Source organism: Porites lutea, chromosome 2 (assembly GCF_958299795.1).
Source record: "Porites lutea chromosome 2, jaPorLute2.1, whole genome shotgun sequence".
Lineage (NCBI taxonomy): Eukaryota > Metazoa > Cnidaria > Anthozoa > Scleractinia > Poritidae > Porites > Porites lutea.
In genome coordinates, this window is record NC_133202.1 from 32,250,559 (window position 1) to 32,277,355 (window position 26,797).

Genomic DNA, 26,797 nt, shown 5'->3' on the forward strand with positions numbered 1-26,797 from the left:
GCACATACGTTGTAAAAGCACCCTAGGGGTGTCAGGTTCAGGGCTCGAAAAAAGTCCCGTCCGGTAGTCCGGGACAAGTCGATTTTCTTGCCGGGCAAGTAACTTTTAAAGTCAAGTCATCCTCTAATAAAATCATTACCTAAGAAGTGACCCCGCGTAAGCAAATCGCGAGAGCGGCTTGCCCAAAGGATAAGCTGTGATTCATGTTTTTTCGTTGTTGTTGTTGTTTTTATTCTGCTTTTGTTTCATGAACTTAACCCTGCAGGTAGTTTTTTTGACAGACTTACGTTAGGAGGAATGCGATAGCCTTGAATGACTATTTCTTCGGAGAGATATCGAGTATTTTCATAGGTGACTCGATACAACCTACAGAAGAAAACCGAGACTATATTAATACCATAAAAATTATTGAATTCTTAGTCGCTCAGTAATAGAACCCACCATGCATCAAGCTATAACACCCAGACTGAGAGTACGCAAAAAATTACTTAATTAATTAATCAATTAACTAAAAGGGGGAGAAGAAGAAGAAAAAAAGGGGGGAAAAGATACATTCCGGGCCTCTATTATGCTCGTTAGGGTGTAGAAATACAAGGTATGTAGGTAGGGTATGATAGAAGGCAACATGTGTACATGTACATGGAAGTGCACATTTATTTGTTTACATCCATGCTTTATATTCTAAGTAGCTTTGGGGTCATACATATTTTAGAGTCTCTTTGATACACCCCTATAGAAAACGCATTTTCTTTATGGTGGAAGCTGTCGCACGCTCTCCTGGTTTAAGAACTGAAGTGACTTCCTCATGCAGTCGTTCTTGCACGTCAGGGTTTCTTGCTAGCGAGTATAATGTCCACAAGATCGCGATGGAGGTCTGCAGAAAAGAAGTATCGGTTGAAGTATAAGGACCGACTTGTTCAAAGCTGGGTTAAGATAACCCAGGGTTACTGCGAAATTTGAATTCAGATTTGAAAGCTTAAAAAGCATTTCAGTTTTAATTCTTTTTGTCTACAAGTTGATGATTGAAAGCTCTAAATATAACAGAGGAAATTATTCGAGAAAATTCTTTTGAACACAAGAAAGAGAAACCCGGGTTAAGCGTAGCCTCCCACGCAGGCGTTTTTAGGGATGAAAAACGAGCTCCCCTAAAAACGCCTGCGTGGGAGGCTAGGTTAAGCGCTAATCAGCCTTCGAATAACTGGGCCCAGTAGTTTATATTGAAATGGGACCAATTGAAACCATTCGTCAAGAAAACCTTGGTGGTGTAAATGCAACTTAACAAAAGATTCTTCGTGTGCACTAATGACAATACTTCTAATATAGAGATTATCGCCCTCTTTTGAGATTTTACGTTTAATTCTTGAATAAGCAGTGTCGACCAGTGCACACTTCAGGATTTTTCTTCTTTACCTTATGATTGCAAGTTTGCAGAGTTTTTTTCTTTTTCTTCTTTTTCTGTTGCCGTCAAGTGTGGTAAGAACGAAAACCGGTTGCACACCATCCGCTTACGATTGTGTCACAAACGTTGAATTGACGTGCTCTGTTATTCATTACTGAACAGACTGACGGCAAAATGAAATTTACTCGTTTTATACAACAAAAAGGAAAGAAAAACTACAAACTTGCCAAGCACCACTTGACTGCTCAAGGCTAGACGTTATCCAAGTTACAAACGCTACGTTTCCTCCCTTCTTCTTCTTTTCTTCTTTATTTAATTGTTAAATTTTTCTCCAAAAAGTTTTTCAAAGCACAATTTTTAACAGCAAAAAAAAAACAAACAACAAACAAACAAACAAGAAACACGACTGTGAGCGAAATTTGCCGCGCACGATGACTCAGCAAATTATCAGAATTTTGACAAAACGCGGGTAAAATATTTTTTTCACTCGTCGACACTTTATTACTCATATTTGGTTGTTCATTTTGTGCTAATTCATACCGTTTCTATAGAGGCCATCAGTATTTCAAGCAAGTTTATTTTAATTTCTTCAAAATTAATATCATCTCTGCTGATCACGAAGGTCAAGAACTCTGCGGCATCTTCATCTGCAATGTCTCCCTTTTCAAGTTTTCCTCGTAACTCATCCAACCTTTCCTCAAGGGACCTATCAGCAAAGTTGTACATCGCATCCATATGACGATAGAATTCCTTAAATAATTTTGGACTGTAAAACGTATCAATCCAGACTGGAATGGTTAAGACTTTTAACATTATCGGAAATAATCTCCCTGTGGCTTCAATAAACTTTGCAGCCTCGGCGGAAGGCGACTTGCTAAAAGAACCAAACCTTTTTTCAAACAGAACTGTTCCTACCGCTGTAAGATAAAAAATAAAAAGTAAAAATTAATAATAATAAAAAACTGACTGGTTAGCTCCTCACAACCAAACCAACGCTCAAGGCCTTGTTATAGAAACCTTTAGATTCTAGGACGAGAAAGATTACGCCGTGGATGAGCCAGCGTCATTTTGGAGGGAAAACGTGATAGCCGTCGTCAATCTACCACGAATTTAGCGAGAATACCGTAGTGAAGTTTCACCATTTTGCGATCGGGAAAGGGCTTAAGTGACTTCCTTCAATACAGATAACAGTGCTAGCTTTTCGGGTGAATCAAAAGTACAATGAAGCCTTAATTCTGGGGTGTCTATTTTTTGAGAATACGCGAAAAAGCTTTCAGTCAAATGTCATACTCGTAGTCGTTCTCGTCCTCGAAACCAAAGGTCTCTAATGATTGACGGAGGAGAAAGTACTGCCTCCTAGCATATTGCGTCTCCTTATCATTAGACATTCTATTCTTCCCAGATAAAAATGAAAACCAAACGCCTTGTCTCGTTTGAAAAGAGTAGGGCAAAAAGACTGACGGAGTTGAATATATAGTTGAGGCCATTTCCGAGTAGCAAAATCCTTCAATTTCAAACCAAGGCCACGGAGTGCAAAACCTTTCTCGAGAAAGTCAGTTTTATTTGCATGAAAACAGAAAAAAAAATGGTTTACATATCAGTGACTTCGAGTTAGCCTCGCTTTGAAACAGAGGATTGGGATAACTTGGAAATGGCACGTTGTGTCCCATAATATAGCTTGTTTGCCCCCCTCCCCCCCAACCCAATTTTGTGTTTGCATTGTCTTCATTTCCTCGCTGGACGAATGAATTTAAATTCCTTGGAGAAATTAAAAGAAAGGTAAAAGCAAAATGTTAAGTCAGAGGTGGGGTAGGGGGTGAGGGCAAACAAGGTTTATTTATAGGAGGTATGCAAATGGTGACTTTTCAAGCTTTAGTAGCTAAAACGTGCTATATAAACTCACATTCCAAAGATCACTTGAAGAGTTCATCCTTAATGTTGGGAATAAGTCCTTCATCATCGCGAGTTTGCTTCAATCGTGACAAGAGATCAGATGAGACTTCATTAAATCCTTGTGCATATTCACCAATAACTTTCGGCTTTAACATTTTCATGTTCAAGATGCGGCGAACTTTGTACCATTCTTCACCACGTCTGTTGCAAAAAATAGAATATGAATGTAAGCCTTCGATCCCGAGATTAAAAATACCGATATACCGATATATTGATTTATAAAATAACTAAGATAGTACGCGCGCTCTGATTGGCCGAGAGGAGTGTTTGCATGAGAGTATGTAATCGTGGTTGTGGCGTCAAGTTGTTTGGCTTTTCGCGCGCTAATCACGCAAGCACAAATTTGAAAAAGTTTTCGAGTTCAAAACTCATAACGTTTACTTTACTTACCCATTCCTTTGTCGGCTAAAACTTGGAAAATCGTTACAAAGAAGGTGTGTACATTTTTCTTCGCTTAAGCTGACCGTTTTAAGCGAGAAAAATCCGAAATTGTAGGACCACACTCATCAACAAACTTCAACGATTGACCGTTAAAATTAAAAGCTGGCAGTAAAATTTGGGTGGTTGTTATAGGAATGCGTTAAGACATTGTATCTAGGTAACATATGGATTGTGTCTTAGTTACTTTACTCTAGAGTAACAATCCATATGTTACCTAGATACAATCTCTTAACGCATCCCTATAACAACCACCCAAATTTTACTCCCAGCTTTTAATTTTAACGGCCAACCGTTGAAGTTGCCTGATGAGTGTGGTCATACAATTTCGGACCATACGAAACAGCACTGTCGCAATAAACGATCAATGATTACTCCTGAGGCCTGAACTCCTGTGATTATTAATAGTCAATGCTCTTCAATTAAATGAATTGAGCGCTCTACGAAATACGTTCTACCCAAAATACAAGTATTGATATATTAATATATCGATACCGATATTAATAATATTGACAGTCGTGACAAGGAAGTAAGAAGCACATCATACACATGCCCTTCGACCGGATCAATTCATTTGCAGGTAACTAAGTATAATTGTCTGATAAGGCTGTAAATGAGGTCATCCGAGTACAAGAGTTTTAGACATGCCTCGTGTCATTGATCACCGGAAACCATTTTTGTTGTATAAATAATTGACTTGTAAGTAGAAATAAGAAAAGAAGACTTACAAGTTGAACAATCCGAGAGGCTGTTCTCTCTTCCTTGTACTTCATCCAAAGCGGGAAGACTGGTTGGCGAGTTGGACACTTTCCTTCGTCTCGAAACAGGAACTGCACATCATCGGGATTCGAGATGGCCACTGTCTCAAAGTTTACGATTTTCTCTCGATAAATCGATCCAAACTGTTGAATCCGTTGCTGCTGCATAACGTGCATTCGTTTATAACCACTCATTACTTCTCCTTGATCGCGAACATAATCAAGGAGTGTTCCAATGATCGGCAAACCCTTTGGTCCTGGGATTTCTTTGAACGGTTTTGCCGCGATGCCCTCCGTGGCTTGAGCTTGCATGAAACGAAACAGAAGGCACCTGCCCGCTTGTATACGTACAGGCAGGTTTCTTTTAAAGAAGAATTGAAAAGAGAAAGGTGGACGGACTGCAAACTTCCAATACGTGACTGAGCACAAACAAAACAACCTCCAGTTCGTCAGGCCTGTCAGAATTGTCACGCGATCACGAAAAGATAAAGGCATTGTAATGAGGGGGAGAAGGTAGCCCTGCAGGTATCATCATCCCTTGTGGCTCTTAACAGCTATGAGTCAGTGAAATTGTAGGGTCGGATTTTAATCTAAAGCTCAGGTTTTTTAATTTTTTTATTAATATATAGCACCGGAGCCACTTCTTTGGATATGTAATTCCTGCCACAACACACTAATTTAAATAAATCTAAATTAGTACTTGGCTCCGAGGCTTGAGGAAATATACAAAAGAAATGTACCATTCTTCCCTGAAAGTCGAGGTGTTTTCTTAACATGCTCTTTTCTCCCAAGCCTCGGAGCCAAGTATGAATTTTAATCTATCTCAATTGGTCTACTTTTAAACTATCTACGAGAATCATTCCACCCTCGCTGTTGTTCATTTTTAATCGGTCCCTTACAACAGGCATTTATAAAAACGAATGGAAGTGTACGCGTGTAAACGCCTGAATGGTGACAGACGGCAATGTGAGCATTATTGTGTCATTTCTATTTTAGTTGTATTGGGCAAAGCATTAGAGGTTTTTCCTTAGCTATAACAATTGAATATGATGAATGGCTAGAGAATGTGGATAATAGTAAATTGAATGGCGCAGAATTTCTTGACTCAATTAATCACAGCATCTTGTTAGGAAATATGAAAGAGCGTTTCAAACTTGACGAATAGAAAGCAGTAATGCTTCGTCAATGGCCTGCTATCATCTAAAAAGAAAATTACACGTGGAGTACCACAAGAGTCTATTCTGTGACCATTATAATTTTTGGTTGTATGTTATCGATTTGCCTGATATTCAATATGTCATATCACTACCCACTCCCTATCATGCAGTAGAAGGTGAGTGCCTTATTAACGCTTCATGAAGTGAACGTGATTTGTAATTTAAGTCGCGAAAAAAATTGTAGGGAACTTTAATTTCCGCGACCTTATTATCCATTATTTTGGCCCCAAATTTTTGATACACTTTTGATAATCTTGACAAGTACGAACGAGTATTTTATCGGGTTGGAGACACGTAAGCATAAGTGAAACTATGGAGTACCATCGAAGTGGCCAGACTTGTTTGCTGAATCCTCTTCTTATGCTAAAGGAATGTTTCACAAACCAAGTTTCTATGACAAATTATACGCTTACCTTTGTTCCTGTTTTCTTCTGTTACCTTGGCGTTCATTTCTTTCATTTAGAAATGTTACTCTCTTTTTGGTGCTAATTTCCTATATTCGGTAGTCGTTTTCTATAAAATTCGCGTTAATTTGAGTCGCGTTTATTTCAAATACCTTAATTTCATGAAGCGGTAATATCCTATAATAAGGTACGTTGGACAATCAGATTGTCGAATTCGTGATCGGATGCAGGTTGGTTCCGACTACTGTTATAGCAGTTTCTAAGACTTTACCCGACACAGTGAGAACACCTGTCAGTTCGAATGAGGATAAATTATATGATGTGGTCCACTTATCACCATGCATCTATATGGTTTTAATTTCTGATCTCTACTTCCTTGGAGTCAAAACATATCATCGTCAGAGGAAAACAAGTGCTGCAAGGAGAACTAGCAGCCCAAAAAAATGGGAGGAATCATCGTGGGCCGGAGAGAGCTTTTAGAATAAAGTTCCGCGATAAAGCTTTTGTAAACTACCATTTGCTTAGCGATCCACAAATCTTAATTTGAGTTTCTTGTCAGGCACCAACAGGGAGGTAACCACTGGAATTGCTTCATTCAGCGACTCAAGCCAGAAGTTTTGTGACACCTGAAACAATAGTAATATGTAGATTTACCCAATCGCGGTTCTCCATTTCATTTACTCGAGAGGTACTGAGGTTGGTCAAGGAGGAGGGTTACCCCATTCAGTTGCTAAGTCAGCTCCTCTAGAAGGGCAATGTTCTAGGTCAGTATAGCAGGACTGTCCCAATACAAATTTCAATTAATATGTGGGATCAGAATACAGATAAAATCTCGGCAAATTAGAAGAACAAACAAACACGGCCTGAGCGTTGAAAAGATTATAATTTTCCCGGTATTCACTTTGTCTGGGGAGGTGGAATTTTAGGTTGCCTTAGCCCTTTATATATGCATCTGGTTGGCGATCTAAAATTGCCAAAATCGCAACAACGAACTTAACCCTTTATTCCCGAGTTACATAACGCGTCATTTCTAGCAAGATCATTGCCGAAAATTTATATATTCTTCATTTTATCTACCTCTTTCCCACCGGTATCGCAGAGGTCAGGGTTCGAGCCACGACAAGCCTGAATTTTTTCAGGCTATCTTTTCCCAACTGCATAAGTTGTGATGATCGTCTCTGTATTTATTTCTTCATCCCGCACTTCAAATGTATGAAATTCACATATTCATCATTTCATCTTCACCTTTCCCGGGTATACTTCGAGCCAATTTAATGACCAGCTGCCAGTGGGCTTGCTAGCTTAATTGGTTAGCTAGAGCGCAGCACCGGTATCGCAGAGGCCAGGGTTCGAATCCCTGCAAACCATAATTTGTTCAGACTTTCTTTTCGCAACTGCATAAGTTGCGTATTTAACTGTGATGATCTTGTCTACATTTATTTGAAACAGCCCAGTTGCCAACTTATCAGCAACGACGATCAATTAAATTGCATCTAGCGAACTAATATGGCAATGGACGGTCAGTACACGGAAGTTTCTGACATTAACAGCGAGATAAATTTTAAAAAAATGAAAACAAATAACTAAACAAAAACAAATGAAATTACAAGTCATATGAAAAAATAAATAAATAAATAAAATAAAAATCGTCAAAACATAAAATTATTACAAATACTTGAATGGAACACAGCAACGGGATCAGCACGTACGGAAACAGGAGACGAAGCGTCCCAAGCGGGAACAGTTCTTACGAAAAACGAAAACTTGTCCTCGTTAATGGTAAATGAGTAACGCTGGAACTGGAATGATCTATCAACAATGCATACCTGTGACAGAAGAAGGTGCATCTCCAACTCAGCCACACGGCGTCCTGTACAACAAAGGAAAGTGAAACGTTCTAAGACATATGTAATGGCCGAGAAGCGTGCCTACTTTCCTGACGCCTCGTTTAGGGGTGTCAATTCCACATTTTGGTATCACTTTGGGCGTTCAGGAAGGAACATCATATTATGTCCCATACGGGTTTTGCTTGGGCTGTGCGCCCCTTCTTCCCCCTAACAACCCTGAGGTGTACGTCTTCTATCTATCAACAATCTTTTGGTGGCAAAAAAGGCCAAATAGGACCTGTCCGTACTGAAGAGTTGGGTAAATATTGGGTATAAAGTTGGGAAGCTCGCTTAATTTTCACCCTGAAAGGTGTCTTAGAAGCTCCTAAGATCCTCTAAACAAACTGAGGAACGGCGTGTCACAAATAACCTTGTAAACAACCTAACTCGACATGTCCTGTAGCTGGGCGGTTATAGCCGTCGTATGGTGTTTGAGAACGCCATGGGTTTGAAACTCACGAGAATCGGATTTCTGTAGGTTCGACGTTCGTAACATGAAAATCAAATCCTTCTGGTAGTGAGAACTTTCTTTGCAGCTTAAGTGCAAATATATTGCTGAAAACTTTCAGTTTCGTTTCGGCAACGCGGAAAATGCCCACGAATTTTACTTTTCGTTTCACAATGAAGTATCAAGTCCTTAACACTTTCATGGGATTAACTGTAATTCAGGCATCACGACAATGCTGGCCAGTGGTCTCCTTCACTAAATTATTCGGGGTGGTCTGAAGGCTTTTATTAGAGCTAAGCAAATTTACAGCTCTACTGTTAAGGTCAAGCCATTTCGGTTACATTGGTCTTGGTTAATTGCGCAGTCTGGCCCCTCCCTCCAAGGGACTATTAGTGTTTAAACTTTTCCACTGAGAATATCAAGGAGTTTACACAACCCCGACGACGACGGTATTGACAACGTCTCACAAAATGTATTCCATATTCGCGTTCTTTCAAACTTCATCGCCATAATTCCAACCAGATTAACTTGTGAGGTGCAGGCGAATTTTCCTGGACTAAAATGGTTATAAACCGCATCCAAGCCGTAATTAAAAGGAAGAACAATTTACCTTCGTTCGTTTACGTCGGCCATAAGACGTGAAATAGGGCAATTTCATGTCGTAACTGCGCAATGACGACAAGAAATGTATCAGAAAGGATGATGCTCGTGAAGAGATGTTATTTTGCTCATAGAACCAATTGCTTTTTGACGTTCTAGTTACCGTCGTCGCAGTCCTTTTGTAAACTCCTTATTAGGCTGATTTAGCAACAGAAGGGGAACGTCAGTTGACGACGGCGCGCGCAAATTAAATAACTGGCTTGACCAATGGCACAACGGCAAATTTGGCCCCGGAAGTCGTTTTTAGTCCTTTCCGCGCGTTTTGCCTTCGTCAACTGACGTTCCCGTCCTGTTGCTAAATCAGCCTTTTAATTCAGGGTGACGGTGCCTGGTGCCTGCTGCTCACAGGTTGTCATGATTACTTTCCGAGCTCTCTAATTGGCTCCCAAAGGACTTTTCAGGTAAACTTCAGTGTGCAACAGTGTACTTACCAAGGCACATTCTGGTACCAAATCCAAACGGGAGAAAAGCAAACGCGTGGTAAGGGGACTTGTGTGCATCGTCCCTTAGCCATCGCTCGGGTTTGTACTCCAGCGGGTCCTCAAACAACTCTGGGTTACGACCCATAACGTACAGAGGGATACGAATCATTGTCTGGGAAACGAAAGCACATGATCAATTGTAATGTACAGGATGCATAGAAAGACGGTATTCTTTGAAGGTAACTAACAACAACGGCAACGTCATTACACATACAAAAAAACAAACAAACAAAACGAACATAAAAAATATTAAAATAAAAAATATGAGTATGAGAGTATGATACATCTTAAAACTACTTTCTCTTGGTGTAGACGCGCACGGCAACAGATATTATTAAGTGACGTGAGTGAATGAGTGCGTAATGTGAGTAAAAAATTTCAGAGATATGTGTTCCAAGTGTACAATGCGCATGCGTACCGCACGTATAAATACATACTTTAAGTATTGCAACTAAAGGAAGCACTGAGCATGAGGTTGCTCAATGTGCAGAAGACACAAATCGCATGTTACATGCAAATTTGCAACTGAAACATATTCCAATGCTTGTTGATTACTAGTAAAACCATTACAACATGAAAACGTCGTTAATTGAGCTAAACGGCAGTAGTCAATTAATAAAAAACTTTTAGGATGCATGTTACAAGTCATGCAGCTATTGTTTTTGACCGTTAAAACAGAAGCTTCTCTTGCTAATTATACGATTAGAGCTTTACTAAACTCAGCGAACTCAGAAGACGACGGTAACACACCACACGTACACTGCAAAAACACTCTAAGCATATTAGGTAGTTCTGCGGTCATCTGACTTACTTCAGGTGGAATACAATAGCCTTGAATGGCTATTTCTTCAGATAGTATTCGAGCATTTTCAAAGGCGACTGGATACAACCTACAGAAGAAAACCGTGAGTAAATTAATAAACAAAACAAAGCAAAACAAATAACAATTTCCGTGAATGATCCGTTAATTGATACAGCCCACAATGCATCGGGGAGGTCTAGCGTCACCTTGACAGGAGCCAATAAACTGACTCCTGTCCTTTGTAAAGAAGTAACAACAAGGTCTGGCAGATTCGGGTCAGATTATACATACCTTAGAGTCTCCTTGATACAACCCCTTAGAAAATGCATTTTCTGTAAGGTGGAGGCTGTCGCACGCTCTCCAGGTTTGAGAACTGAAGTGACTTCCTCATACAGTCGTTCTTGCACATCAGGGTTTCTTGCTAGCGAGTATAATGTCCACTGGATCGTGTTTGAGGTCTGCAAAAAATAATACATGTAACAATAAAATGAAAATAAAAAATTAGGTATCTGACCCTTGTGCAAGTGACATGAATTCTTGAATAGCAGTTGAAAAATACAGCTCGGCCGGATACACGATCAAGGTTTCCTTACAACGAAAAGCTTGTCACGCAAAACCTTCCCGTTTAAATCATCATTTTCATTATTGTTTTAAATTAACGAAAAATTTTTCTAGCGTACTCATTGCCTAACTATGTGATTGTGCGATTAGCTTGTAAACGAAAAAGGGAACAAATTGTCACGATCTGGTCAAAAGCATTAAATAATCTCGCTAAGCTTGAAAAAGAAGAGGACAATTTTTCGCGTATTCACTGCTGCAGGACACGGTCTTTCATTTGCCAATGTATGGTCAGGACGCCGGAAATGATATCAAGTTTCCCGCACGCGACCTTCATTTGGCCCCTATGGAAGTTGTCGTCTTTCTTTTCTTTCTTTTTCTTTCATTTTTTTTTTTCACCAGGATCACCGCCACCAGCACCACCACCGTCGTCGTCGTCGTCGTAATCTTCATCGTCCTCATTCTCGTCATCATTATCATCATCATCGTCATCGTCTTCATCATCATCATCATCATCATCATCTTTCCCTAACCTTTGTCATTGTTGTCAATTCTATTGCCATTATTGTGACTATTACTTATTAAGTTAGTTATTAAAACTTACTATTATTACGAACATAACTATTGATGTTATGATTATCTTACCGTTTCAACAGCAGCCATCAATATTTCAACCAAATTCGCTGTTATTTCTTTAGAATTGATATCATCTCTACTGATCAAGAAGGTTAAGAACTCTGCAGCATCTTCATCTCTTATGTTTCCCATTTCTAACTTTTCTCGTATCTCCTCCAACCTTATCTCAATGCATCTATCAGCAAAGTTGTACATGGCATCCATACAATCATAGAACTCCTTAAACAATGTTGGCCTGTAAAACTTATCAATCCAGACTGGAATAGGAAACGCTTTTAGAAATACTTCAAATAATTTCTCCACGGCTTCAATAAACTTGGCTGCTTCATCAGAAGGTGACTTGCTAAATGAACCAAACCTTGTTTCAAACAGAACTGTTCCCACCGCTGCATAAGAAAATTAACAATAGAATTAGCTCTTTGGATACCAGACTTCGAAGCAGTAATCCACGGTTTGATTTAAGGCCGACCAACAAGTAGGGTCTTGAGATGAATGTACTGCGTTTGTTAGCTGGTATCTGTAAAATTAATAGTTAAAATCCCTAAAAGGGACGAAAAACCACAGGGGCACCTAAGGACGATTTCCTCCTGAATACGTTGAAAACACTTTTCAGGCTATCCAGAGTAGTTCTAGATCTCTAGAAATACATTCTAAGCGGCGCTATAAAATTTCATCTGTTAGGTCATCTTTGAGTCTTTTCGAAATTTCAAGGGTTTACATGCAATTTATAGCTTTCCAAACGTGACAATTTTTCTGATTCCTACCTCCATTACATTTTTGAATCCGACAATTTTAGGTTTCCACGAAAACCAGCATTACTTGGGGAATGAAATGTGAAAAATTAAGCTCCAGAAAATAGTAGGGAATTTATTAGACAAATTTCGAAAATTGTACATGAATGGAACAGTCATCTAGAAACTTGTAGCCGTCACAAGCAATAAAAATTTCTAGGCAATATTAGCTTCTCCGAACAGATATTTCTACAGAAAACAGTCGTTGGGTGCCCATGCTTAGAGCATCTTAACTGATCTGACCAAATCTTTTGGATATTTATTACCCTTTGAGTCTCAAGAGTATAACCAACATATTATTTCTCCTAACAATATCAATTTTTTACACAAGAGAAAAGGTTGTGAGAAATAAATAAAATTGTCGCCAAAAGAAAAGAGCTTTAAATTTTTTTGTCAATGATATATTTCTCTCAACTAATCCTGTTTAGGTAAGAGTATAGCCGGGAGTTCAGTCTGGAGAATTTGTATGTGGATATAACTGGGGCTTAAAGGGTTAAAAGAGCCCAGACTAGGGGGCAATACATTGAGGATAAGCTCAGAAGCAAAATGTTGATACATTAATTATAAAACAAAGCATTAATCAGTAGTTGATAATAATAAAAAACAACAACAACAACTCATTTAACAGTAAGGTTTAGGTAGATTAAATTTCAATGTTCCCTAATGTTAAAGAAAATCATGTTGCATTGGAAGAAATTATGGAGTAAAATTTGCACAGGTTCGAACTCCCCACTCAACCATCTACTTAAAATGCATGATCTCTTAAAAAAAAAAATGGTTTGCTAGACTCACATTCCAGTGACCACTTAAAGAGTTCATCCTGAATGTTGGGAATCAGTCCTTCATCATCACGAGTTTGCTTCAATCGTGACAAGAGATCAGAAGAGACTTCATTCAGGCCTTGTGCATATTCGCCAATAACTTTGGGCTTTAACATTTTCATGTTCAAGATACGGCGAACTTTGTACCATTCTTCACCACGCCTATAATTACAACAAGTCATATGAAGATTAGACCTCAATCTGACCAGCAAGAACGAAAAGTAAAATTTGGAAGGGTACTTGGAAGAAATGTGCCTTAATGAGTCCTAATATGCTGCTAAATTCTCCTTGCAAAATGCTTTAATAAGGTGACTTGTAAAACAAAAGGAGGATTTGACATTACATTAGGGGAGCGCCTTCCACACACCCCTTCATTCAAAGACTGTGGTGCTGTGTGAATAGCAGTGATTCATACACGCCACATGTAAGCCTGCCCACTGATAATCAGTATTAATATTTCACTGAACAGCAGCAGGTGGGGTCTGCAGCTGTGTTCTTAAACCTGAAGGTGTCAGACAAGCCCCATTAATGCTTGTATATGAAACCTCTTCTACTGAAGTCAGAGCTCTGGGTCAAGTCACATTTAATCCCTTGGGTTGGAAATAGGGTTACTCCTTAGTAAGAGCTATAAAAGGTATGAGCAGCTTAGGTTTCAATTTTTTACCATGGGTTGGTCTGACTATGGGTGAAATACACTGTATTTTGTTCTTTAGAACAACAAAAATCAAATATCTGCAATAGGATAAGAGTTTCAGAAAGCACTGTAGAACACACTCCCCCCCCCCAAAATTTTACACAAGTACATGATATGCCCCCCACACACACACACATCCCCCAATAGATTATCAGAATCTTTCTTTAGCCATAGGTGATGGAAAAAGATTAGAGGCTTCATTTTATGAATAAGTTATATTGCTAATTTTGAACAGTGCATAAAGTCTGCCTTTCGAGCAGTTACTGTTTATCAGGATTGTATTGACTTAAAATGAGGCCACTTGGGGGTGTGAATAGGTTATATGTTAAGTATACTAAATCTGTGTGATGTACCTCATGGAAGACTTCATATAATGTCCTAATTTGGGAGCTGGGTTAATTTCTGGGAGGGGGAGGGTAAGTGCAATTAACAGACTGAGTCTCCAGATTTTAGATTTCCAGATGTTGGCACCTCTGTCTTCCCTCAGGGTCCAGATAGTATAGCAAAGTTTCTCTTAGCTTTCCCAGAATTTTTCCTGGATTTTACTCAAGAGCAAAACCGCCTGAAAAACCAGGAATTTTATCCCAGAATTGTGCTCCTTTATGCTGGTAACAAAAACAAACAACAAAAAAGACCTAAAGCTGAAAAATTATAAAGCTTGTGAACTGTTTAAGTACCCAAAACTTTTGTTCTGAATTACATCAACCATTGCTAAATTCTAATTTTTGGCATTGTCACAAGGGGCCCTTTCCATTCAACAAAAAATCCAGTTTGAAATTTCAGAAATTCCATGTCCCCAGCGGAACAGTACATTCTGGTTGCACAGACCAGACCCAAGCCACCGCACATTTGGTTATCGTTCTTGTAAGCAGGATGCCAAAGAGCGGTACTAGGGACAACCAGAGGAAATTGTCAAATGGAAAGGGACATAATTTAGTGTGACTAATCAAAATTAGTGGATTGGTCAAAGTGGTAATTCCAGTTGGACTGAACCAAAATGGTGCATTCGATTTGATTTCTAACCGAAATTCTCCGAATTTTGGGCTGAATGGAAAGCACCCAAGGTCATAGCAATTCCCTCAAACCCGCTCTACCACCCAACCCTCCCCCCCGCCCCCCCGCTGCCCCCTTCAATGATTCGCAGCGCGTATGCGCAAATAAGTTAAGAAACACTGTCCTGTCCTCGATCAGTAAATAAACGTGCCCTTCAGCATGGCTTATCACGAAAAATAATTTTTTAATAACTACATTTACACTTGCCTTTATATATTAGTAAATAAAATAGACTTACAAGCTGAAAACTCCGTGAGCCTGTTTTCTCTCTTCCTTGTACTTCATCCAAAGCGGGAAGATTGGTTCACGCGTGGGATACTTTCCTTCGTTTCGAAACAAGAACTGCACATCATCGGGATTAGAAATGGCCACTGTCTCAAAATTTAGGATTTTCTCTCGATAAATCGATCCAAACTGTTGAATCCGTTGTTGCTGCATAACGTGCATTCGTTTATAACCCCGTATTCCTTCTCCTTGATCGCGAACATAATCAAGAAGTGTTCCAATAATGGGCAAACCCTTTGGTCCTGGGATTTCTTTGAACGGTTTTGCTGCGATGCCTTCCACGGCTTGAGTTTGAGCCGAACGAAACTTGAAGTATTTGCTGGCTTTTAGACTCGGTTTGTTTTTACAAAAATTTTGAAGTGATAAAGGTGGACGTGTTGCAAATTTGAAAGCCATTACTTAATTCGACTCTGTTAGCTGGAACATCTGCGGCTGAATCGAACATAATAAAAACAACAATCAGAGTTGTCACGCAATCGCCCACCCAAAACCGAGAATCCCCTGGGGACGAGATTATTATATTTCAGTATTCCCACGTGAGTGCATGGTATTGCCTGCATTATTTGACTTATTTATGTTATAAATTTTAAATTAAAAAAGGCGAAAAATTAAAGAACAAGTTTTTGTGTATATTCCATACATAAATGTTTGTAAGCAGCTGTCAGTCTGTAGATATGACGATCGACATTGTTAAACATGAGGTTCGCTTCCATGTTGTCACTTCCACGTTGCCGCTTCCACGTTGTCGCTTCCACGTTATTGCTTCCACGTTGCCGCTTCCACGTTGTCGCTTCCGAGTGGTCGCTTCCACGTTGTCGCTTCCACGTTATCGCTTCCAAGTTGTTGCGAGAGAGAGAGAGAGAGACATGGCAGCCATGTTCACAAAGCTAGCGTGCTTGCACGCGCTTTTGTCTCTGAATATTATGTCTGTGACACGTTCTCTGGTTCAGGAGTGATGCGGAGTAGGACTGGAAGCTACTGGAACTTTCCGCTCTCGATCCGTTGATGGCGCCGTCTAGCTGGAGGTAGGTTCGGATTTATTGCTAAATATCTTAAGATCGCTGCAATGTATAATTAGATTTGATATTTGGCGTATTTCTATGCGATGTACAGAAAACATTTAGATGATATTTTATAGTTAGTCTTATAAGTTAAGGTGTTTTTTTCGCTTTTTATGTTTATGTACTGTCAAAATGGCCTATCTAGTATTACAGGTTGACGGTCGCGTTATATCTTTCCAATCAAAACCAAATGATAATAAACGGCTACGAAAAAAATATGTAATGGTTTTATAAATTTTGTTTGTGCATGCAAATTTTTACGAACCTTCAAGGTTTTTTCACTTCTGAAGTGACGACTTCATATATATTAATGGCGATAGCAAGGGCGTTTTCCGTACGTTAGCGTTTAGCTTGTTAGTAAAATAAATATTATAATAATTTCAGTCGCCCAATTTAGCGATTTTGCCTTTTTCAATATATGCACTAAGATGGTAAATATTTTTTTCAGTCACAGAACCGTGACCCAAGAAGGTTCTGACTATTTTTAAAGTTCTACTAGAAAATTGCATTCGAATGATCTCGTGTGACAGTCTTTATATAAACAACAACAAGTTCTGCTTCTCTGCGGTATAAATCTAAAGGCTGTATTGCACAGAAACAGAATGAAGCCTATGGAGAAATTTGCTTACAAATCCCCACAAAGATTCGACTGTAAAACAAATCATAGAATTTGCTTGTTATTATGATTTTTTGCAGGACAACAGTGAGTGCCCAGCCTGATAAGACTACCAGAACACAGACTGAAAAATAAACGAGTTCATAATACTGATAATATGAAGAAGAACATGAAGTGGTCTTAATTTGATTGCAAGTAGAATAAATTAAGACTGAGTAGCATTATATTTTTGTCGTCAGAGGCTTAAAGAAGCTGTGTCACGAAATTCCGCAAATTAGGAAATTACAAAATGCCCGTTAAATTAAGAGAAACATAAAAATAACAGCTTAAAACTTTACAGGACAGTTAAAATAACATAACGGAAACAACAGACGCCACGGATGGGCAAAACTGAAGAAGATTGAAACGGATTGAAATTAGGGTTTTTGAAAACTGTTGAGCCTAACAGTTTTTCAAAGTTGATCCCTGCTACTTGCAACTTCAAAAATAATGTTCAGGAGGCACATTTGTTTGTCTCGGATCTCTGATTTTGTCATATTCCTGTCATTTCTTTGCTTACTTTAATTTACATAGTAATTGAGGGTGAGTAATTGGCCAAATTAAACAAAATGAACTGGATTGCCGTGACACAGCCCCTTTAAGTGTGGTGTTGCACAAACTACAGTCTGCTCTCAGATGGAAACTATTGGGACTGGCACAAAATGTCTGTATTAATGGAGATTATAGAGAGTAAAAGAAAATGACTGAAGAATAGTAGGGACCAACTCGATTTCCTGGAGGTGCCTTATGTTTTGATTGTACTACTGTATAATATTTCTAGCATTATATCCTCTCCCTCTCTCTGATCTCTCTCTCTGCAGATATAAAGTAGGGCATTTTTTGTCACTTTTCCTCCTTTCGTTAAAGCTTTCTTTTAAAGGTTACTCACAATTGCTTGTTATGATTTTTCAATGCCTAATACCTATACTAACAACCACACACTGTTTCAACTTTTTACCAATATTTTGAATTTTTTTACAGCCATAAAACATGTTGCGACGTTGCACAAATTCCCTACCCCGTGGATGGTCCTTTTAAAGACATTTTAAAGTACTTTTTGGCTTGGATTTAGAGGTATTCGACCTGTTAAACTCTTCCTAGCCATTCACTCGTGATCCACAAACAGTCTCTTCCGAGATTTTACAATCGACAAAAAAGCGCCGTAGTATCACATACTTCTTCATCCATTTGTGAGGTTCTGAAAACTCATTCGAAATGTGAAGCACTTTTTTTAAAAAGAAGTTGCTATATCTCTGAAATTCCTGAGTGTTTTCAGTTGAAATTCCCCAAAACACTAGCATATATTGCATTCTTTCTTCACAAAAAAACTGGCTTGAGGAAACAGCGGCTAACATTTTTTTTTAAGTTTTTAGCGTTTTGCGATACGAATATATTGCGCGTTGCATAAATGCCCTAATTGTCAAGTAGATTTATAGGCGCTTTAAAACTATCTGTTTTTAGAATAAATGGAAATGTTGTTACGTCAAAAGACTGCACTGATACAGTAGTTTCAATCCAGAAACATATATTATCAAAACAAATACTAAAAAAGGCTTTTTCAGGAAAGAAACGTTTTTTTTTTCCGTGCGTATGTGCTTATAAGAATGCTACGCTCCTGAAGTACATAATTAAAAAAAAAAAAAAAAAACCTGACCCAGTTAAATTTCGTATATTGTGAGGCTCCCAAACATTACAACCCACTATTAAAGGGTGATGTACCAAGTTTTGCTGAAAGAGCTTTACGATTTTTAGGGTAATTGCCTAGGTTTTTCACCGTTTTGTAAGTGACCGATCCTCCCTCCAAAATTAGATTTCCATATCATTTTGATGGCGTCAGTGGCCCTTTCCCCCCACACCCACTTCCTTTACCCATTCCCGCTGATATAAACTTGGTCAAGCTTAGTAGAAAATTTAATCAATTAATTTCCAAAAACGAAACACGAAAAACGGCTGTCATACATTTTACTTTTCAGTTCTCACTATCGGATCTGTAAGTACACGGGTCTTTTGTGCCCTTTCTGCTTCCACCCACCCCCTTTACCCATTCCCGCTGATATAAACTTGGTCAAGCTTAGTAGAAAATTTAATCAATTTATTTCCAAAAACGAAACTCGAAGAGCAGCTGTCGTACATTTTTCTTTTTAGTCCTCACTATCGGATCTGTACGTACGCGGGTCTTTTGTCCTCTTTCCGCCTCCACCCACCCCCTTTACCCATTCCCCCTGATATAAACTTGGTCAAGCTTAGTAGAAAATTTAATCAATTTATTTCCAAAAACGAAACACGAAAAATAGCTGTCATACATTTTACTTTTCAGTTCTCATTATCGGATCTGTAAGTACGCGGGTCTTTTGTGCCCTTTCCGCCTCCACCCGCCCCCCTTTACCCATTCCCGCTGATACAAACCTGGTCATGCTTGGTAGAAAATTTTATCAATCGATTTTCAAAAACGAAACAGAAAAAGAGCTGTCGTACATTTATTCCATTCTTCGCTATCGGATTTGTAATGTATAGCATATGTTATTGCTTGGTTACGAGTGATTTCAGCAACGTTTACGGTATGACACTTTGTGATGCATATTTCAAGTGCCCGTAAAACGAAACACGAGGTGAGTAGCACATGCTTTTCTTGTCCTCTTTTTAATCGTGAAAAACATTTTTTATGAGGCCAAAAATTTAAAATGCAACATCAAATTTCCATGTTACATATCTGCGACTACGCAGCATAAATGATTTTCAATAACATTGAAGGATTGTTCGAGAAAATGGAAAGGCCGCTTTTCTACGTTTCACCGTGTACTCAATGTCAGTGAAAAGCGGCATGGAAACTGTTCTAAACAGATGTTGGCAGTAGTTAAAACCATTGGCACTTTCCCATGGCACTTACTTTCACATTTCTATGAAATTAATCTAACATGAGATCGAACGAGAGATCGAAGAAGAGATCGAACATGAGTTTAAGTTAAAAATTCATAATGGACAGGACTCGCGTAAACAAGGATTGTGGAGTGATGTTGCATTTTCCATTAGTCACTGTCAACAACAACAGTCCTATTCAGGACTATATATGTTCACCTGGACGATCACGCTTAACCTACTAATGAGAATACATTATGAGAGGATATGAAACTGCCACTTATATAGGGGGAAAACTATGCTACATATATAGTACTATATTCTGATGCAAAATTTTCTTTGAAATCTGTTAGGGTTTACACCATGTCTGAGGAACTGCTTGTTAGTATACAAAAAGCAAAATCAGACCTTGCAAAAGCACTAATGTCAGGAGTTAAAGAAAGAGTCGAGCAGGTAAGAAGATCATTTGAGGTTTATTTTATATACATCTATATCAGTACCCAAAACATTCATCTAAGAGGAATTTTGAGGTGTTCAGGCAATTTTCTAGCCACATGATGTTTTTTTCAATTTCTCTTGCATGAATATTCTTGGGTGCTTTGCCTCCCCAGCCCCTTCACTTCCCCATAACGTTTCTTATGATCTGTCCTTAATTATATGAAAGATATCATATATGAAAATCATGTATGAGAACTGCGGGGTGAAGCATTATATGAAAGAAGATCATCGCAGTTATAGAGGCAACTTTTGCAATTGGGAAAAGAAAGCCTGAAAAATTCAGGCTTGTAGGGGATTCGAACCCTTGACCTCTGCGTTACCGGTGCAGCGCTCTTACCATTGATGTTCAGGGCGCTCATTTCTATCCTTCGTTGTAACGTTAGTATTTAGCACATTCTGATTTATCTTTCATTATTAAGTTAGTGATTAGCGTGCTCTGAGTTTTCTTTCGTTGTTGCGTTAGTGATCAGCGCGCACTCCGTTATCTTTCATCGTTACGTTAGTGATCAGCGCGCTCTGAGTTTCCTTTCGTTATTACGTTAGTGGTCATCGAGCTCTGATTTATTTTTCATTGTCACGTTAGTGAACAGTGTGCTCTCAGTTATCTATCATTGTTACGTACGTTAGTGATCAGAGCGCTCTTATTTATTATTCATTGTTACGTTAGTGTTTAGAGCGCTCTGATTTACCTTTTATTGTTACGTAAGTGATAGCGCGCTCTGATTTATATTTAATTGTTACTCTAGTGATCAGCGTGCTCTGATTTACCTTTCATTATCACGTTAGTGATCAGCGTGTTCTGGTTTATCTTTTATTGTAACGCAAGTGATCAGCGCGCTCTGATTTATCTTTCATTTTCAAATTAGTGATCAGCGCGCTCTCATTTATCTTTCATTGTTACGTTATAAACCCGTCATATAATTCTTCACCCCGCAGTTGTCATATATGATTTTCTTATATTCATAACTACATCATAATCTGTCCTTAAGTAATCCAATCTTTCTCAACATAGATCCTGTCCTTGTTAAAGCAAAGCTATGAAACAATGGTTTTGACTACTACCAAAATTTGAAAATTTTCCATGTTTTTATTTTACATAAAATAGGCAAGGAAAATGTGTTTGACGATATTCTAGAAAGAAAGAAAGCTTTTCTAGACTATAAAAACAAGGAGTTAAAAAAGGCGAAAAACTGGGATTTTTTCAAAGGGGTTAGTCCATGGTTTTTGTCCAAAATTTGTAATTTTTTACCGTGTTGAATTCACACGTATAGGTTGAGGATGATCGTCCGGATGAACGTAGTCCTCAATAGGACTGTTGTTGTTGGCAGTGACTGACCTTTCGACAAACTGCGCGGTAGTCATCTTTAGAGTCGATCACCCGGACGATCACACTCAACCTACTTATGAGATAATTACATTATGATAGGATATGAAACTGCCACTAAATAGAGTAATATACGGGGAAAACTATGCTAAATTGTAGGTTCTTTAGCCCTAATAGACGATTTAGTGATCACGCGTGTTAACTTAATTGCCTTTTGCTGAAATGTGTTAATTGCAGTGTAGGAAAAAATTGGAAGACAGGAAAAATGAATGGGTAAACAAACTCCGGATGAGAGAATATGAGCCCGTTAAAGAAGACTTCGACATTGATGATTTTCGACAACCGCCCCTCGAATGTTTCGATGAACCTAGTGATGAGGAGGTAGGAAGCACTGGTTGGGACGACGAGGATAATCCCAACAACAGCGTCGACGAAAAGCAGAAGGTATCTAAAGAGGCAGTTAAAGGTGAAAACAACGGTGGCAACTCTCGTCAGACGAGAAAAAAGTATCTTTGCCCCATTAAAGGGTGTAAATCACAGGTACGTGATCTTCCTCGCCATTTGAGAGACGTTCATAAATGGGCCAGAGAAAAAGCTAAAACGGCGACCTCCAGGTTTGGAATGCGGGAAAGCTTTTCGTCTACTAACATGGACGGAAAAGGAAAAGACCGCAAGTGGAAAGACTATCATTACCACCGCAAGTGCCCAATTTCAGGTTGTCACTCGATAGTAAAGCGACTTTCCCAACATTTACGGCAAGTACACAAGGAAATACGGAAGGGCTCATCGGAATACAAAGCCATATTAAAAGAAGCTCGGCCAAGAAAACCTTCGCGTTCATCAGCACTGGTGTCAAGAAGAACTGAAGAAGCCGAAATAAGCCTCAGTAGCAACAGTGATAATAACAGCGTAGCTGGAACTAGCGTAAAAGGTGACGGCAACAAGGATAGCGGCACAGAAAATTCAGATAGTATCAGTGATGGTGACAACTGTGGCTATGAAGGTACACCTGACAGTGATTCACAAACGGAAGCTGAAAGCACTGGTAATTTAGAAATAAGCCATGGTATATTTGGTTCTTTCATAAGCTGGCTACAGACAACTGATGGTGGAAGGAAACCGCACAAAATGTCGAAACAGCATGCCTCACAGGTAGAAAAGATGCTTACTGTTATTGACCCGAACAAAGATCTGGCGTCGCTATTTGATCGTAAACTTATTCGTGACACTTTCTTAAGAGATCACGCTGAAAAAACCTACAAACCTGACACTATTAAATCGTACTTGTTAAGTCTACGGTATTTCTGCAGCTTTGTCTTAACAGAGCGTCCTGAGGGCCTAAATGTGGACGATGCTAGTATTAATGTAATTGATGAGAAAGCCCGTTTGTGGTCGACTTCATACAAGAAAGATTGTCAACGTAGGCATTTGGAGAAACAGGATGAAGATATTTCTAACTTGATAACAGCTGAGATGGTGACTACATTTGAGCAGAGTGAATCAACACGAAGAGCAGTGTCCCTCATTGGTCAGCTTAGTGGGGCTCACTGTATTCAACTTAACCAAGAACAGTACACACTAATTAGAGATTTCATCTTAACTGAAATGACAATCGCTAATGCCCATAGATCGGGTGTGCTAGCTAACATGACTATAGGTGAGTTCAACAAATCAAAGCATGAAAGTAATGGAAGCTACGTAATAAGTGTAAAGAACCATAAGACTGCATCCATTCATGGTCCTGCCAGAGTCGTGCTTTCACCTAAACTGTTTGGTTACCTGAAAGTGTACGTTAATGAAGTGAGAAGTGTAGTAAATTCGACCAAAGATGAAAATGACTCTGTGATATTGTCGTGGAGTGGAGCAAAGGTCGTGTCAGGCCAAATATCAACTGCAATCAACGCCGCTTGGAAAAAAGCAGGGTTAGAGGGTCATATCAGTTCAACTCTTTTCCGAAAGTCAGCGGTGACTGCCGTACATACCAGCCACAAAGACATGACAGGACAACTCGCTGATCTCATGGCACACAAAGAGTCGACAGCCCAAAGGTACTACAAACTTCACGAGAAACAAAAATCCTGTGTTGAAGCAGCAGCCGAGCTTCCCTCCATTATGAGAACAACAAAAAAAGTACTGGAGGGAGGCGATTCCATTACTACTATGGAAGAAGATATTCCTGCTGGTACTAAAGATAGCACGGAGAAACATGTTACCTGGAACAAGCAACAAATAGAAGCCATAAAAGAGCTCTTCCGTGAAGAAATCGACCAGAAGTCGGTAACAATGGCACTTGTCAGAGAAAAGATAACAAATAATGCGATCCTTTGCAATCAAGACCCTAAAAAGATCTGCGACAGAGTTCGCAGTGAATGGCGTCACAAACATGATGAAAGTCACTTGGAGACTGCTGGTGCAGTTGACCCTCCAGACGAAGAAGAAACTTTTTCAGACAAAATGAGTCGCTATTTGTCAAGTTCAAGTGTTTCAGAATTTGTGCCACCATCTAATTCAAGTTACGTGAGCCGAAACATTTTTTCCTTAAGGGAAAAGGAGGATCTCCTTCGGCTATTTAAGCCTACAATCAAGAGTGGAATTATCTCAAAACCAGCCGTAAAGAACATTCTTGAAGAAGACGAGGCTGGGAGGCAATTCTTAAAAAAATTTACCGTAGATCAGATTGTCAACCGTTTAAAATATGAGAGGCGGATGAACCAAAAGCGTACTTGAGCTAGGTTCACTGTTATGTCTTTTTGTAGAGGTTTCTGATGCCAGTTTAAATAAGATGAAAAAGATGAAACTGGGAGGCAACGCTTGCCTAAAGTTACAGTATTAGAAATCCTTAACCGCTTACAATATGAGGGACGGATTAAAACAAAAGCATACTTAAAGAGAGCTAGGTGTTGCCTCTTTTTAGAGGTTTGTCATGTTAATATTAATAAGGCGTAGTTGATTTGAAGCTAGTTTTGTTTTCATGTTATGTCTCTTTTTAGACGTTTGTCATGTTAATATTAATGAGGCGTAGTTTTTTTTGTCATGTTGAAATAAGTAACACACTTCCTGTTTTTCATGTTCAAAGTACTTTGAAATTTGATTATGATAGTTAATTGGTAAGTCGAACTCTTGCTTTCTTTAAAATTTCCAAGAGTTATTGTAAATCAATTTTTTTTCGGCAATACTGTTATTAATTATCTTAAGTAAGGAGAGTTTTATATTCATTGAAAGGATGAAACTCGAAATTAAAAAAAAAAAAAAAAAACAAGGCAAGCATTTTAGTCTTAATATATACAGTTTACTTTCTAATAATTTGACAAAATTTTTTTAAAAGGTTTTTCTCAGTCATCTGTATTGACAAGAGTTTTCCGCGATGCTAACAAAGAACAAGTAGCGTTAAGGTCACTTTAGACCTCATGAGAGCCTTCCTTTGGTGATTCATACCAGACTAAGATGGAGTGTCGCAGATAATGACCGCACAGCCCCCTCATTTATAAGCCCGACCAAATTGGAAGCCGCGCACCAAAAGAAAAAGCCATTTAAAATAAGCTCGTCCTTAAGCCCACGGCTAAACGGTCGAACATTTTCGTTGAATACCGTGTTTGAAGAGCATGTTGATCAATGATCGTTAAGCCACCTCATGTTGTGCATGGCAAAAGCAATGTTGGAGATAAATGTTTGATCGTTGAGCTGATGCTTTATATAAACCTCCGCGGGGTTATGGTTGACAATTGCCCTCATATGCAAAATTAATCCATACCATATCGGAAACTGTGCTTAGACAAATCAAGGAAGCACTCTAGTAACTCGCGCGTATATTAAGGAAAGTACTTACAGTTAAAATATACACAGTCGGTATGTCAGAAAAAATCTTTTGCTTGAACAGGGGCAGCGAGGAATCGGTAGGTAATGATGACGTTTCTAGTGTTTGCGCCTGCAAGTACAAAATAGTTAGGATGACGTAAAGACTGAAAATCCCGAAGGGACCGCCTAGGTAGATTTCGTGACATTTATTGTGCAGTCATACTTGGATACTCTTTTGCGTTACGTGTTATCAGTGACATTCTGTGGAACAGTTACTTTTACCGTATGGAAAAAAGGACAGTCTTCAAAGCAGAGGGAGGGAAAAGATGTCCGAAACACACAGCTGGCATGTCGTTGAGGTCAAATATCATAGGCTGCGGAATCTGGAGGGCTAGGGAAGTCCCCCCTCTTGTTTTTGTTTTTTTGCAGTTGTCGTTTTTTGGTGGGGAAGGGGACACATCCCCCTCACTTTTGTAGAATAATAAATATTAACTTTCCTTTATTTTTCCACGGTAACTCGTTAGGACATAAAATTTACTGTTTTGGAAAGTTCAGGTTAACGCCGACTCGTCTGTTTAAAACATGAAACAACGTACGTAGCCGGTTGGATTTGGGACATTTAATTTTTATTTTATTCGCACTCCCTCCTCCCCCCCCCCCAACCCCCTACGGAAGGTTATCTACGTAGTTTTTGTTGCTGGCACCATTGAAGATTGCATCCGAGGAGTCCAAAATATTGTCGACGTCTAAGAACAGGACAGAGAACAGCTTTTATTGTTTATAGGGGGAGGGAGGGGGTGGGGCGGAAAATGTGGCTAAAGTGCCCTAACCCCCGAGACAAAAATGCCCTAATGTGATCAAAGTGCCCTAAGGTGACCGAAGTGCCCTAACCTCTGTGACAAAAATGCCCTAATGTGACCGAAATGCCCTACTCAATGTTACCAAAATGCCCTACGTGACGAAAGTGCCCTACCTAACGTGACATAAATGCCCTAATGTGGCATAGATGCCCTATTGCACGTTGCATAAATGCCCTTAAATCTACTCTCTCTCTCTCTCTCTCTCTCTCTCTCTCTCTCTCTCTCTCTCTCTCTCTCTTAGTATTATATATTGTAGTTACAAGGAAACAGGAAGTAGTATTTTTTAATCAAGATTGATTAAGCCTGATTGCAGTTAATAAATTTAACCAAGAATAAAATTTAAATTATTATACTGGACATGTATACAAGTGTGCTAGGGTTGCTGGTCACACTAAAAAGTTTGTTTTTAAATGGTTTAATAGTTGTTACAGATCATTTCTATTTCATTTGTGCATAATTCTGT

General features: G+C 39.0%; 2 protein-coding genes and 1 pseudogene across 2 annotated transcripts; 1 reads left to right on the forward strand and 2 right to left on the reverse strand.

Moving 5' to 3' along the window:
- Nucleotides 1–714: 714 nt before the first annotated feature.
- On the reverse strand, nucleotides 715–4,950 carry LOC140928346 (cytochrome P450 10-like; annotated as a pseudogene).
- A 1,616-nt stretch (nucleotides 4,951–6,566) lies between these two features.
- On the reverse strand, nucleotides 6,567–15,720 carry LOC140928348 (cytochrome P450 10-like). The gene is made up of 8 exons (XM_073378086.1): nucleotides 15,239–15,720; nucleotides 13,225–13,415; nucleotides 11,651–12,027; nucleotides 10,739–10,905; nucleotides 10,457–10,535; nucleotides 9,595–9,757; nucleotides 7,996–8,039; nucleotides 6,567–6,795 (listed from the first exon to the last, which is right to left on the reverse strand). Exons 1-8 carry the CDS (start codon nucleotides 15,679–15,681, stop codon nucleotides 6,691–6,693), a joined length of 1,569 nt encoding a protein of 522 aa, XP_073234187.1. The 5' UTR covers nucleotides 15,682–15,720; the 3' UTR covers nucleotides 6,567–6,690.
- A 6,332-nt stretch (nucleotides 15,721–22,052) lies between these two features.
- On the forward strand, nucleotides 22,053–24,873 carry LOC140926066 (uncharacterized). The gene is made up of 2 exons (XM_073375867.1): nucleotides 22,053–22,060; nucleotides 22,105–24,873. The coding sequence occupies exons 1-2, from the start codon at nucleotides 22,053–22,055 to the stop codon at nucleotides 24,404–24,406; spliced, it is 2,310 nt and encodes a 769-aa protein (XP_073231968.1). The 3' UTR covers nucleotides 24,407–24,873.
- The last annotated feature ends 1,924 nt before the right edge of the window (nucleotides 24,874–26,797 follow it).